General features: G+C 32.4%; 1 protein-coding gene and 1 long non-coding RNA gene across 3 annotated transcripts in view; one reads left to right on the top strand and one right to left on the bottom strand.

Annotated features, from left to right (window-relative positions):
- Positions 1-7,049, top strand: part of LOC118182984 (uncharacterized) — a 137,601-nt gene extending 130,552 nt beyond the window's left edge. Inside the window, exon 5 of one of the 2 annotated variants that reach the window (XR_004757156.2) lies at positions 4,128-7,049. This is a non-coding gene — a long non-coding RNA (uncharacterized LOC118182984). Of the gene's footprint in view, positions 1-1,331; positions 2,587-4,127 lie in introns of those variants that run through there. The other variant, XR_004757155.2, reaches the window with a different exon arrangement.
- Positions 1-15,636, bottom strand: part of LOC118192073 (uncharacterized) — a 544,392-nt gene that overhangs the window by 194,122 nt on the left and 334,634 nt on the right. Inside the window, exon 4 of the mRNA XM_085825577.1 lies at positions 9,483-9,603. Coding sequence (XP_085681703.1) covers positions 9,483-9,603 — 121 coding nt within the window. The remainder of the gene's footprint in view (positions 1-9,482; positions 9,604-15,636) is intronic.

Below are 15,636 nucleotides of genomic sequence, written 5' to 3'. Positions count from 1 at the left end.
AAGAATTTATTATGAACCTGGTGTATGTGCGTATTTAATTATGGCAAAGCACACTAGGGCTATCTGCCTAAGGGGAGGGATGCCTTTCGTGGAGGACTTTCTAAGGGAAACTGGCTCGTATATACGTTACACGTGGGGAAAACCACGAAAACACCCATGCAGCCAGCCCGTTCGCGGGATTCGAAACTCGGACCGAACTACCAGTGTTCAGCGACTTTACCGCTCGGCCGCTGGTGGTCATTTTGAACCTGGAGTTTAATGATAAATTTAAATGTATGTAACCAGAAGCATCTTCCGAAGGATCAGAGTAATAATATTTTCACAATATTATATTATAATATAATTATTTTATCATATAATTTAATTAAATCCATAATTCTGCGTCTGTAAACTTTTCAAAGTAAAAGAAATTAAATTGAATTTAGGATAATATAATTTCTTCGAATCGCGATTTTCAAGAATTTGTGTTTAAATTTGACACGAAACTAACAGTCTTCAAAGAAGATTAATCTGAAAAGATAATTAGAATTTTAAAAATAATTTCAAATATGATTATGTTTACTTGTATTAAACGAATAAAAATGAAACGAACTCACCGATATATATTTAAATTTATATTATATATATATATATATAAAGAGAGAGAGAGAGAGCTTTGTACTAAATCAATAACTATGAATAGATTTAGTTTTTCAATAGGAATGAATAAGCACTGAGTCAATCTTAAGTTTTTAAATTGCTATTTCATATTCGACATTCTATGTCGTCCATTCGACATACCGTTATTTTATTTTTTATCCTATAAAATGCATATTTTTGGATTTATGTTAAGAAAAGTGTTTAGGTAATTGAATATTTTATTTGAACAGTAAAATCACTAAAAGTGTTAAAGAAGCGCATTTTAGAAAAGATGTATTTATGATGCATTTCAATCTTTATTTCATAAACTGTTTTATGCCTTTTTCAGTTTCTTTCTTAATATCTCTTCATTAAAATTCTATTTACATGATTTAACAAAATACTAGCATTATCAAAAACTAACATTTAGAAATCAAGGTAAATTTTTATAAATTTTTTGCAGTACTAGTTTCAATAGTTTTTGAACTACCTTCTTCAGCTGCTAAGTGCAAATGAACCAAATAAAGGATGAAGAAAGATAAGATAAGGATAGAAATAGATTTTCTTATCTTTTCTTTCTTATCTTAGGTGTAAATAGCCCACTAGTGGGCGGTAGGGATCAGGTTGACTATACCTGGTCTAGATGATATGTTTATATTTACATTTTAGTAAATTTCTCATACTGAATTTCATATAAAGTATTCCTGTTGCAGGGACATTAGGTTATTTCGAAGTAGGAGACATGAAAAATGTGCAATACTCTCGCCGGGACTCTAACCCCGGAACTCTCAAATATTCGCAGAGTGGGCTGACCATTACACAACGAAGGCATGCTATGAAGGCGGGAGAAATACCTTATACTGTATATAATTTTATGCTAGTGTATAGTTATACACGATTAAAAATGTGAACTTATTAGCATATCTCTATATACATTCATTAATGTGTCGATTAATGTTATATTTGTGTAATGTGCTTGCAGGGTTCTAAGATAATTCTGTCTTCGTTTCGTTCATAAAAATGTAATTTTAATGTCTGAGTGTATAATTTTTCCAAACTGGCTGATTAAAATTTCAAGAAATCTGACGAATTGTATAAACAGTATTATTTCGTAAAATGAATAATTTTTGTGTTTCTGCCATAAAAACCTTTAGAAAAAGAATTAAGCTTTCAATCGTATAAAAATTTCGACTCATGAGTTTTCATTGTCTCAGATAAAATTACAGCAATTAGATATTGACTGAAATACATTCACCCATTAAAATTTGTAAATGTATATTATTATATAAAATTTAAATGCATAATTATGGATACTTACAAATTTTAACTTATAAATATATTTCTATCTATCTTTATGAATGTTAAGAAAACATTACGCATTTACAGGATTTGTAGATAATTTCATTTTAAAAAAATCATCTTTAGTAGTTAAAATATTTTAATATGGAATTAAAATTCAAAGTAAACAGAATTTTGAGTTAGAAATGAAGTAAAATTAACATGTGCCCTCGTAGGGTATTAAATCTGACTCTTCCACTTATTCGAAAAGTGTTCTGACAGTTCATTATAAAAGTGTATGAAAGGAAATGTCTTACAAATATTTAATATGGGTTTCCTTCAATATTTAAAAAAAAAAAAAAAAAACCAAGCCAATTTATATTTGTCGTTGCTTCTACATATATGTTCCAGTATGTGCCTTTTACATTTACTTATTATGCTGTACTTATTATGCCTTTTACATTTACTTATTATGCTAATTAATTATGCTGTTCTGCGTTTAAAATAAATGTAATTTATTTTAAAATTTCGGAAATAACAAATGTAATTCTAGCCTGTACAAATGAGATGATAAACTAAAAGAATTCTTTGACTTTTCAAAATTTTGCTTCCCTAAGTTATTTATCATATTCAATGTCCACCATTTTTACATCATGAAATATCCAAAAGGTTTATTCTTGACAGTAGACATACTGAATAAAAATTTTAACCGATTGTAGAATTGATTGATACCAAGCGAGACATACATAGCACAAAAAGTTTATTTTAAGCAAGACATATTGTGTAAGAATATCCAGCATACTTTCCCATTCGCGAGAAACATGGGTTAATTAGTTTTTATTTTCTGCTTCAAAATACCTATTGATAAACCACCCACCTGATGAAGACTTACGTGGATCTACAGCAAAAAAGTTATTACACTCTGAATCACCTCGCCCAAAACATTTTTATGGCTTCTGGTTACTGCTATAGAATGGATTCATTCGCATGTTTAAAAATAGCCTAAACTGAAAGGGTAGCATATCACCCACTTCTTTAAAAAGCATCATGAAAACGAAATGCAAATTATGCAAGAAAGAGAGATGCTAAAATTAAGAAAAGTTTCTTGAAAGACAATGAATTTAGAAAGAAAATTTGTAGGTTCATATCCCGCGATTTTGTGATCGCGTAAATCAGTTGCAAAGCTGTATGAAGATTTTACAATGCATGTTTTTTCTGAACACTTGTACTTCCGCCGGAATTCAAACCTCAGCGAAAGGATTGCTTTCGCTGCAAAAACTGACTTTATTCACTATTTTGCTAAGTTTCAAACGTAAAAAAATGTACCTGCTCTATTAGAGTTAATCGCACACTTTTAAATTGCTGATAATTCTACAACTACTGCATGCAGATTTACTAAAGGCATAAAAGCTTTAACCGGAACATAAGAAGAACATAATACAATCACTTTTAAAGCAAAAAATGCACAATTTACCAGCATGCAAGAATAAAAAAAACTGAGCTCATTGAGCTGAGTAAAAGAGTGGATATATATATTTATGTACTTTTAGTGAAGCCGATTTGAACTCAAAAGGGAGATGGACAACTACATGTTATAACAGTCCTATATACAAAATTTAAAAGTTTTGAGGCTACTCGTTTTTGAGTTATGCAAGATACATACATATGTACGTACAGACGTCACGAAAACATCGCCTCTGAATCTATTTAAAATCTGTTTTATAAACCGTGTTTTTTTAAAAAGGGTCCTTTATTCCGTTCTTACGTACAGATGTCACGCAAAAACATCGTTAAACTGCATTCGACGGCGGTCAAAAGGGATATTTTCGTTGAAATATGATGTCCGAACTTTTTCATGATTACTATACTGTCTTTACTTTGTACAAGGAAGTAAAAGCGATTAAGCTTTAGTGATCTCTGGGTGAAAATCACCTGGAAATCTTAGGAAGTAGAACTAAACCAAAAACATGTAATAAAAAAGTTCGAATAAGCATTTAAAAAAATCGCTTTCTTTAAGACTACAAATGACAGTGAAAATATATTAGAAAAATCCAACCTTTTTCCATAATATTTCTTGAAGAAACATTTGAAAGCGTTATTAAATATATATAAAAACTGAAGCGTCAGCCGGTCTTGCCTGAAGCCGCTTTCTTTCTCCCACAAAAATATATACTGCTTTGGATGCGGCACTCGCATACTTGCATTAGAAACTTTTTTCATTTTCTTTATAGGTGGATGCTCCAGTTCACTTGTTCTATGGTATGACTTTTATGCAGAGTGGCGCTCTACCCCATATTGATAGACATGTGAAAGATCTCTTGCACACATCGTTTGGTGAGGATCGCGAGCTGAGCCGTGACCTTCGGGAGAGAGAAGGTCATGACACTTTATAAACATGGCGGAGCTTTCCGTCCGATGTTATCGTCGGAGAGTCATCTGGATTCTTAAATTTTCCTCGGAAATATCATTTTATCATGTTGCTTAGTTTACTAAAAGAAAGGAGGATTTATGTACATTATTTTCACTTTTTAGGCTTTTTACAGATATTTTAATTAACTTTGTGCATAAATATAAATGAAAGAACCGAAAAACAAACGAACATTTTACAAAAATTTAAACGCTGATTGAAAATTGCCACTGCCATGGTAAATTGGAAAGGGGTTCTTAAGATAATAATTAATATTTTATCTATGTTCAGGTATTAATTTATTCGCGTTTCACAGCAAAATATATAACCATCAACTTCTACATATCCAACGTATGTAAATGAAATACTATATAAATGAGCTAACAAATGTGATAAAAATATTTCATACAAGAAGCATACCTAAATCTTATAACATAAACGCCTTCCAGCATTCGTATTTGAAATGAGATAACCTAACAAATAACATACACAACTAGCAATATTTAAAAAAACACATAAACTATGCAGTGTTTGAAAGTTACCAGAAAAAAGTAACAGAACTACTATTTCTAATTAATAAAAAATCATTTAGTTAGCAAGAAGTTAAAAGTACAATAATTAGTAGCAATGCTGATGATTTTTAACATCATTTCTTAACATACACAGTAGCATACCACATGCATTAAAGACTCTCTTCCCGAAACAGCATACAGTGAAACTTTTTTATCCCATTTATCATGAATTTTCCTGCTATCACAAATATATACAAAGGTTAAGCAATGAAAATAATATACTTTAATAGTAAAAACTCTAAATTTAGACATTTATATTTATACTCTGGTCATATCTTAGCAAATACGTATAACTTATCTTTTAAATGGCATAAACTATGCAGTGCTTGGAATTACAAATACTGTAAGAAAATTAATAAAACTGCATTTTACAATTGAGAAAATAAAAATACTTAATTCTTTTAAATTTCTTTAGTTTTCGTTCATTTGAAGCAGAAAACTTACTATCTTGTAATACTTTTCTATAATTGTTTAAACAAATGTTTGCAAATGTATTTAGCATTTTGATGACTATATTAAAGAAATTACAGTTGCAAAACTAACATATTTCATTACCAAGTAGCCCACTAATAAATATTTTAAAAAGTGAAATAATGACTGAATGCTGATTTTGGCATTTTTGAAAATGTGTTTCATATTTCTTTGATATAAGTTTTCTAAAATGCAACAATTATATATATTAAAAACTAGTATGGACGGTTTCTTAAGACTACCTCTACTTACCATATCTAAATATGTGCACTTATCTTTGGTTTCTGTTGTTTGATATAATGAAAGATTATCATAATCTCCACCTTCAATCAATAAATTATGCAAACTTAATATCTTTTCTTTGCAGATTACACACTGCAGTTTCAAAGAATGTACATAATAACCAGCTATATATATTAAAGTTTGCTGTTCATTAATTGATACATTTAACTCCACATCACAGCCGTTAAATCTGCATGGATATTGGATATGCGTCGTCTTTTAACATTGGACGTTTTCTTGGAATTCTTAAAATCGCCCCATTTTTATCCATGAATACATCTTCACGCACAATCATAGCTTCTCGAAAATGTTTTTCACAAACAACACTTCGTTTAGATGGTATGAAATTCGCGTGAGGAATCTTACGGCACCAAAGCTGCTTTTTTGCTTCATCCGTTGGAAATTTGTACACACTCACGTAATTTTCAGTTCCAGCATAATTAGAATTGCACTTAGGTACGCAACAATGGTCAGGCATTGCTACAATATTAACAAAGTCCGCACTAAACAACAAACTATATTGACAAATTTAGAGCTTTACTAGAACGCACACGCGCCTTGTGGTAGTTACAAAACTAATGGTGGGAAAACGATGGACGGAAAGCATGACTCATCTCTGACTTCTTCGACGAGTGTCATAGCCTTCTCCGTCTCGAAGGTCACGGCTGAGCCGCCACTTCCGTCAAGCTTAGCCTCTCAGATCTCCAGAATTATTGGTTGTGAGGTTAATTGATATCGCAAGTCTACCGTGATCGTCCGACTTCATGAAGGATGCTAAAAGGCAAGATCTGGTTGCAGTTTCTCACCAGACCTACAGATATGCTTCACACTACTATTCACACCATTGTCCTTCGACTACAGATATTGTTGATGAATGACGGCCGACATGTTGAAGATTTGTTATAAAGAACATAGGCTTTGTTAAAAATAAATTGGTATGCTAATTATTGCTTTTGTTATCATATGAAGAGCATCTGTTGGCCGTTTCAAGCACCTTTTTCTTTGTTTTCAGTAAAACCTCATGGCACTTCAAGCATGTGTGACGGTTTTTACCTCTATACCTATAATATTCAGTAAATTAGTGATTTTTCAAATGTTAACAGACTTTGGTGTCACCCTGTATTTAAGTAAGTAATTTTAACTGCATTGAAATTACTATAAGGCGTAAAAGTTATGTTCTTGATTTACCGAAAGCAAATTATTTCAATTGTGTGTTAAATATATTTAATCAAATAATTTTATCAAAATTTAAAGAACTATAACACATAAAATTCACGTTACTGGTTTACATTAACCATTACTAATTAGAACACAATTACTGATTTCAATAACATTTACAAATACTGTGAAATTTACAATAGTGAATTACATTTTGCTATTTCGAAGTCATACAGACATATATGTTCATTAAGTTATATCGCCGATGTGTTAAATAAACATAAAATATTAAACATGTGGAGCAATATTTCCTTTTTCGTATATACGGCAGTTTTATTATTTATCTCCTTAAATGCATTGTTCTTCCAAAGTAATGTTAGTGTCATGAAGTGCACTCAGTCAAGTTCGAAATGGAGCTCAAACAGCTAGCTATTTTATGTCTTACCCAAATTAAGCCAGCTAATTAAAAAGCTGAATTAGAATTTTATTATCAAAAGGCATTTAATTCGGCCATTTTTAATTATTATTTGAAAACAGTCCTCACATTAGCAGAGGCAAGTAAAAAAATTATGAAGTGAAAAGTGAAGAAATTCTGTTTAAGAATAGATTGGAATATTCTGATTTTAGTGAAATAAAGTAAAACTATTATGCTTAAAAACAAAATTTGTGTTGACAAACTTTTAATGGCAGTTTAAAAATTACATCATCGACCTTAAGGAAGAGTAAGAGATTATTAGGGTAACAATGATTTGCTTAGAAATAGTTCGGTATGCCACAATAAAGATTCAGTTTGGCTGACAGTTGCTATGAGTATGTCCTATTCAGAAACATCGCCGGTGAATGCGAAGCAAACTAACCCTAATTCTAATATTTATGAATCAAATGCGTAAGAATAATTGCAAGGCAATTTCATTACACTCAAAATCAAATGTATTGTACACATGTTTTTTTTGTAATACTTAAGTGAGAAATTATTGATCGAATGCTGGATATAAAGCAGAATAATTATCGAAATTGGAGATATAAACGCGAATCATTTCTTGTTTCCTGAGAAATTAGAAATTTAAAGGATCAGTTTGGATTCTATTGAAAGTCTGGCCCAGAAAGTCAAGTTTTTAACACGTTCGCGAACGTGTTATTGAATTTAGGTAATTTTTAATTGCTTTATTAATTATACAAGTTATATCGTAGTCGTTTATTGCGATAAAATGTTTTATGAAAGCGGCAACTACGAGTATATTCGTATTGGTGGTTGCTTTATAACAAAGATTGATTATTTCTACAACAATTATTATAACAAAGATTATTATAAATTGCTTGATTATGTTTACAGTTCGTAAGTTATTTACTTGATAATTACTTATACTATACTGATTTTAATTATAACAAATATCTTGAATTGCGTAAATTGAACATGAAAATAGCATGAAAGAACATGAAAATACTCCGAGTTTGATCGTATGTGGCGTAGGTAAAACAAAAACGTTCTGCGGATTAACTCGAAGCTGGCGCCTAAACACAAACTTCTACCTACGAGATAACTCGTGGTAGGCACCGAACGTGTTAACGCAAGTTCTGCATTATCAGCTTGGAAATCTTTGTTGAGATAGAGAGAAAAAGAAGCTAGTAATCCAGAGAAGCCATTTTTCAAATGGATCGATTTAAGTTAGCTGAAAGCTACATACTTTTTTTTTGCTTTTTATTACCTCTTTCGCTTGATAGCGCAATAATTTTTTCTGAAAAAAATGAGAGAATTGAAAATTAAGGTAAAATAACGCGCTGAACAAATATTAATTTAGAAGTCAAACAACAAAAATCTGCTCTAATTTTAAATTTGCAAATATAACGCTGACTTTTGTCGTTTGACTTCTAAATTAATATAAGAACTGAAAATGTTCAACAAAATGGAAATATATTAACAACTAGGGAAATAGGGTAGCAGCTGCTGCTAAAGAAAGTTAACACGATAAGTGGCTATACTCATGTGAGAAAAGTATTACTCTAAAAACTGAAGAAATAATATTGATTATCATGAAGCAAAGCATGTTTTCCTCGAGCTTTTCTGCTTCAAAACCTTAGAAGTTTGATTTAAAAAAGCGCAGAAATTTAAGAGCACTTTGATTCCCAAAAAAGTGAAGATGTTTGTTTCGAGGGAAAGGTTTTAATTTTTGTGATTTGTAAACATTCAAGTAAACTACATGAAAACTGCAGAAAGCTTTCTTTGACGCTAGTATATATCTATAACACAGTTACTAATCTTCAGCTAAAGAAATAAAATGATCTTCGTAACTAAAAAGATATTTTATAAAAGAGTACTTAGCTCCATGCAAACAATGGGAAGGTAGAATTTAAGAAATACTTTACATCAGAAAAATTTCTGATAATATGCATTTTAACAGAAAACAATTAAGACAGGAAACACAATACGATTATCAGCTGAATAATCTTTATCTCGAAAAAGCAAAATAATAATAAGGCTTCCTCAGTTAACATGAAGCTTTTTCTTTAAATGACGAAGCATACTGCATTTTAATGCTTATGACAATAAAACAATAGGATTAAAGTAGCAGTTATTATTTCAGAGATGCAGGCTTTTCTGATATGCTATCGTAAACAATAAATACTTTTTATGTCGCAATATTCTTAAAGATAGATAAACAAATTTAAGCGAAGGAATTATGTTGAAATTTACATACATTTTGCAGCTTTGAAAAGCGGCCGACATCTGTTTCCTCCACAAAAGAGTTTAGGGCTCCCATTGCAGTAGCAATCGACATCTGTTTTGCATGTTCGATTATGAAGACGCAGGCACGAGTTCTGAAAATAAAAATAAAAATGTTGTCTAATTATACAAGATCAATATTGTATTCTTAAATAAAAGCTGAAAAATGTTTTAACTTAATCAAAGTTATCATTTTGAATCATTGGCTTTCATTCTATGTATTTCTCTCTGTTTCGTATCGAAATTCCAACCTAATTTCGGATTAATTCATGAGTTACATTATCGCTTAATGAATACACTTTGAGATGTTGCCAACGCAATTGTTTAAAAAAAACAAAGTAAAAGAAGTATTTCAGCTAGCAACTTGAAGATTAATAAGTACACTTAAATTCTTTAATCTTCAAGAAATGAAGCATTTTAAATTTAAACGAATGTTAGATAGTTTAAACTACGATGTAGAGGAAAGTAATGCTCATATATATTGACGAGTTTTAAGGATACAAAGTTGCAAAAAATAATCTATGCGTCAAAATGCTACATAATTTGGAAAAAAAACTTAATGGGTTTACAGTTTTGAAATATTTTTATAATTATTAAGGATTTCGAATCAAAGTTTTCCCTTCAAAATACTGCTTTTATTAATAGCAAGAGTTCTTAAGCCGCTAGACATAAAAGCACATTGAAAGTAAAGCCTTGAAGAAGACAAGAGAAAATTCGACGAACTAAAGACGGCCATGTCAAATGTCTTCAAAAGATCTAAGAATCAGGCTTCTGCTTTTGATATAACGTTACCGTCTAACATTTCCTATGAATCTCATACAGAATAACATTCATTATTTAGACCCTTCAGCAAGGCAAGAAATAAAGACATTCTTTCTCTAAGGAGTTGAACGTTCCTTCATCTGCACATTCACGACCTCTTTTACTTCCTTAAACAAAGTAAAAAGGAAGTATTGTAATCGCGAAAAGTTTCAGGCAGAATATTTCAACGAAAATATCCATTTTGACCGCTATCGAATGCAATTATAATGCGTTATGCGAGATAAAATCTCCCATAACGCAAAAACGAGTAGCCTCAGAACGTTCAAATTTTGTATATAGAACTTCGATAACATGTAGATGTGCACCTCGTATTTTGGTTGCAATCGGCCGCACCAAACGTATAAAGTGTAAAAGTATGTAAAAGCTGTTTAAGTGCGGTTAAGTCTAATTTTTAAATAACATGGCAGATATGTTTGTTTATAATTGAAATAGCAGATTAGTAGATTTGTTGCTGATCGACAGAGACTAAGCTTCGCAACAACAAAGATAACGCCTTTATTTATTATTGCGAATTAAATCATCCTTAATCCTTTCTTGAATTTTTTCGAGGAAATAAGAGTTTAAGATTTACTTCGTAATTTTTAATGTAGATATTTGAGTTTTTATGTATTTTTGCCTTGTCGCGAAGTGAGAACTGAATTAATTGAATGAGAAATACTGAATCGTTTGTGAAAAACTATTTCTTTTTTGTTTTGTTTGCTTAATTTATTTTACACATCGTTCTAGATTTATTATAGTATTTGAATAGAACATGTGGCAACGATTAGGTAATTCTTCAAATGATATAAATTTTGTGCATTCTGAGTTATAATATGAACGAAATATAACGATGTTAAGTGAACCTAGCGCCAGAGTGTCGCTATGGTAAACAAATATGGTGAGTTTTAAAGAGTGCATTTACTCTATGTGGTTTATGTGCTATCGACGTAGCAGATTTAATTAAATCCAATAAGTTTAAATAAAATGCAAGAAAAATGCGTATAATTTAATATTCTGTATAAGGAAGTCATGTGGTGTACACATCAGCTTTTTATGCTGCCTGTTTTGGTTTAAAGTGAAGATTTCAGGCAGAAAATGACCTGATACCATGTTAACTGCAATCCTTTGTGCTTGGCGTTTTTTAAATGGGTGTTGAGGAAAGGTATTCGTTGCAAACAATGCCATTACCAACTTGCCTGAATACGCAAATGGACGCAGAGATATCGCCTTATTCTACTGCAAATGTTTTTGTAAACATTTGATTATTCGACACAAGCAGAAAGCTGCAAAAATTTAATGTATAGAGCTGAAAGAACTTAATTACTTAGAATATTATTCAAAGCTGTAGCCACGTTTAATATGGTTAGGTTCAGAGATGGTATGAAGAGTTCTAAGTGTAAACTTCAACTTGAACACTAAGTTTTTTGTGTAACTTAACGTCAACTTGAACACTAAGGTTTCTGACAAGCGCAATCTCCTGAGATAAAGCAAGACGGTATTGCATATCCAGCTACTCTGGATTTTCTGTACGGTATTGCAGAAGGCAAAGGAAATCATCTCGTTAATAGATTAGCAGTCTGAGAGACAGCAGAGAAGATATTTTCTCTCAGTGTCAATATAAACAGTAGAATGCATTTTAAGGCGAACATCATTAGGAGAAAACGTAAAACATGCAGAAACGTATTGCAGGAATAATAAAGATATCATATCTACTACTTGTTTAAATCTTGACATAAAAATTAGATGAGCAAATGGCTTCATTTTCTAAGAACCCAAAGTTAAATGACACTTGGTCTAAAGTACTAGTGGCAGTACCACTCATATATTTGAGAAAAGTGCTAAAAAATCAGAAAAGCTCAAATCTAAAACTGAACTAGAGGAAGAAATTACCAAAACTCTTTCAGTGACTGTTTCAAATTGACAAGGGAATTAGTTTGGTTTGGTTTGGTTTGGTTTGGTTTACGTGATTCCGACAAAGAATCGAGGGCTGTCTGCTTAAGGAGAGGGATGCCTTCGTGGAGGACTTTCTAAGGGAACTGTCTTGTATGCACATTACACATGGGGAACCTTAGACCGAACTACCACTGTTCAGCGACATTACAGTTCGGCTGTTTGTAGGTGCGAAGGGAATTAGAATGGAATAGAAAAATGAATAGAATCAATAAAAAAGTAATTCTCAAGTTACGGATGAAAGAATAAAATTCGACAGTATTGATAACTATAAAATTGGAATTGCCAACTAAATGAGTTTAGCCAAGAATTTAGGAAGTTTGCAAAAAAAGGAAATCTGAAAATAATTGTAATATTATTTCATAATGATTTGCAGATAAGCAAGTGAAAAAATCAATTTAAAAACTCGTGCTTAAAGTTTTGAAAGGAATAACCATCTTAAATTTGTATCTTAGCCAGTTCAAACGGTTAAAAGAAGATCACGTGTGAACAAAAGCAGAAGTAGGCAAGAATAATGTACTTTGAATCAATTTTCATCATAAACAGATTTTTTTTTAGTTCAGTGGCATTAAAAAATTAACCATGAAATTAGGTCGTATTTTTTAGCAGGAAAAGAGTTCTTCCGCTCCTAAAAATAATGTCAAGCAATGATGTCTGATAATTTCACGGTTGCATTGAAGAAAAGTGCAAACAGATCGCTTAGAACAAATCAGTTCTGAACGAGAGCTAAACGAGTAACGCAAGCATAATTCGGCGGCAGGGGAGCATCTCTCTTCGTAAAGTACATCGTTTAGAACCCTCAGTCCCAGAGCAAGTTTCAAGAGTAACGTTCAAGGTAAGTTCCGCAAACAAGTACGTCTCTCCAAGTCTCGCACGAAAAAGTGTCCCACCGAAAAAAAAGTCTTTCCAAGAGTAAGTGAGTAAAGTCTTTAAATCTTTCAGCAAATATTCATACCTCTTCAATCTCGCCTCTTAACCAAAACGCGGCCGGGGAGCATATTTGCCGCTCCCCGCCGGGAAACATCTCTCTTCGTAAATTACATCTTGTCTATCGCTTTCAAGCCAGTTTTCAAGAGTAACGTCCAAAAGTAAGTTCAGCAAGCTAGTAAGTGATTCAACTCTAATTTTCTTCGTCTCCTTCACAAACGCGGGCTCCCACTATGGCTTCAATTATCGCCCCCTTAATTTTGGCAAAATTTGCGTTTTCAACCCCTGAATGCGGAAATAAGGGTGATCGCGCATGCGCGCCCTTCTTCACTTGGCCAACAACCGGACCCTCAATCGCCAAAAACCTGAATGACTTAAATCGAAAGTCAAGTAGCAACCTTTGACCTTTCTGTCACGTACTTCCTCTCTTAAGGTCAACTACAAATAAAATTCCTTGAGCATTACTCATTTTTCCCATCTCCTGCTTCGAAATAACCTAAATGTCTCTATAGTGGCGTCCGAACTAAAAAGTGATGTGGGTGATGGTTCTCCGCCACCAGGATTTAGTGACTGGATTGCCCTAATCCCCAATCGCCCTTTAACAGGGGAGTATATAAGGTATTTCTCCCGCGTTCTTAGCGTGCCTTCGTAGTGTAGTGGTCTGCACGTTCGGCGCGTATTCGAGAAGTCCGTGGTTAGAATTCCCGGCGAAAGCATTGCTCATTTTTCATATCTCCTGCTTCGAAATAACCTAATAGCCTCAGTAATTCTCAGCTATGTATTACAGGGGAATTTCTCATTTAAAAAGTGCTTAAACAGTTGCGGCAGGTGACTTAGGTGCTTAAACCCTTTCAATAAAAGGCAATTATCAAAGCTTGAATCAGGAATTTCATGAAATCTCACAAAAGTGGTATCTGAAACACAGCAAATATGAATAAATTTCTAAAAATTCTGTCTTTCTAACCACACTTTTGTTTGGGAAAAAAAATCTTTATCACGAGGTTGTTGAAATGCAAAATATTTTCCTGAAAACGCATCTGACTAAAAAAAGCTAAAAGTAAAAAAAAAATTATTGATCTTCAATTACACCGCTTGATATACTCCAAATTTCTTACATAATTAGAATTTCGTCTGAGAATCAATAGGTTACAAAAATATCACTGAAAAGAATACAGTTTGCGGATAAATCATATGCAGAGAACCATAGAGTTACTTCTGCTAACAAGATTATGATGCATGATATAGTATCAAATAGATACAATGGTGAACATCACATGTATCCAGGAATAAGTTTCTTATATTCTTAAGTTTGTTGAGAAACTCGACTTCAGAAGTGTAGTACCTTTTAAAGTATTATATAAAACCTTGCTTTGCGTTTACTATATTGTTGCGATCTACAGGTTCGTAGATTTGGAGTAATCAATGATAACACTTGATGAAGAATCAAAACACAACTTATTCGCTACTATTACACAGGACAGTTCCAAAGACACTTTTACAGTCGTCGAAAACTTACGGTAAACACTCTGAAAAAATCAGCAGCTCAGTCTGGCTATAACGGTAAAGACAGCTTCACGGTAAAGCACTAAAGCACAGCTCCCGATCGGTCGATCGCTCTCAAGTTAATTTCGTTAATTTCTGAACTCAAAACAGGAAGCGTATGTATAGCTTTAACCCACCTTCGAGAATATTCTCGAGAAAACCTCCAAGAATGCGTTCTAGAATATTCTCGCTCCGTCTATGACATATAGCCATTTTTGTCGCCAAATGGGCGATTTCGCGCCACATCTGGCAACCCTGCGTTTTCCTACTACTTTCTGCCAACCCTAAAACCACTTTGTGGGAAGAACACGGCAGCTGGGCATTTCGCAACAATATTCTATTGTAGCCATATTTGAGTAATCTTGCTGTAATAAAAAATTCGCTGTAATCCGCGTTTTTTTTAAACACATTCTTAGAAAAAAATGGCTAATACTCGTGCAATTTACGGAAGACATGATGAAATTCTCACGCGGCCGCTGGTTAAGTCACCAATCAAGGCCAAGAGAAACTTCTACAATAGTATTTAGCTATCCAACATCTTAATATTCGAGTGGCAGTCATTTGGAAGTTTTAATTACATTCTGTTAGCTCTCGAGAAGCAACAATCATGACTAACGAGCTAAACATATCTGTATTTCACTCATTTATTTTAAGTAATATTTATTTAGCTAATTTTCTGTGCAACTATTATCCCTTCTTAATTTACTGATAAATATTTCTAATTCTACAGAAAAATATTGTGTCTCTGACTAACATGAATATTGATTTTCCAGTCCTTTCAGCCTGAATTGCTTTCTTTTATCCAGAATATTAAGTACTATATAATGGTAAAGCTAATCGAGTATGAAGGCTTCTTGAATGATATGTCGTGATTTACGTCGTGGATCAAAAAAACATGAAAGGATACG

Source organism: Stegodyphus dumicola, chromosome 10, assembly GCF_044657685.1.
Source record: "Stegodyphus dumicola isolate Sdum_Otavi_A_Nest chromosome 10, ASM4465768v1".
Taxonomy (NCBI): domain Eukaryota; kingdom Metazoa; phylum Arthropoda; class Arachnida; order Araneae; family Eresidae; genus Stegodyphus; species Stegodyphus dumicola.
The sequence above is the reverse complement of the archived record's forward strand: the minus strand, read 5'-3'. Positions and strand labels throughout refer to the sequence as shown.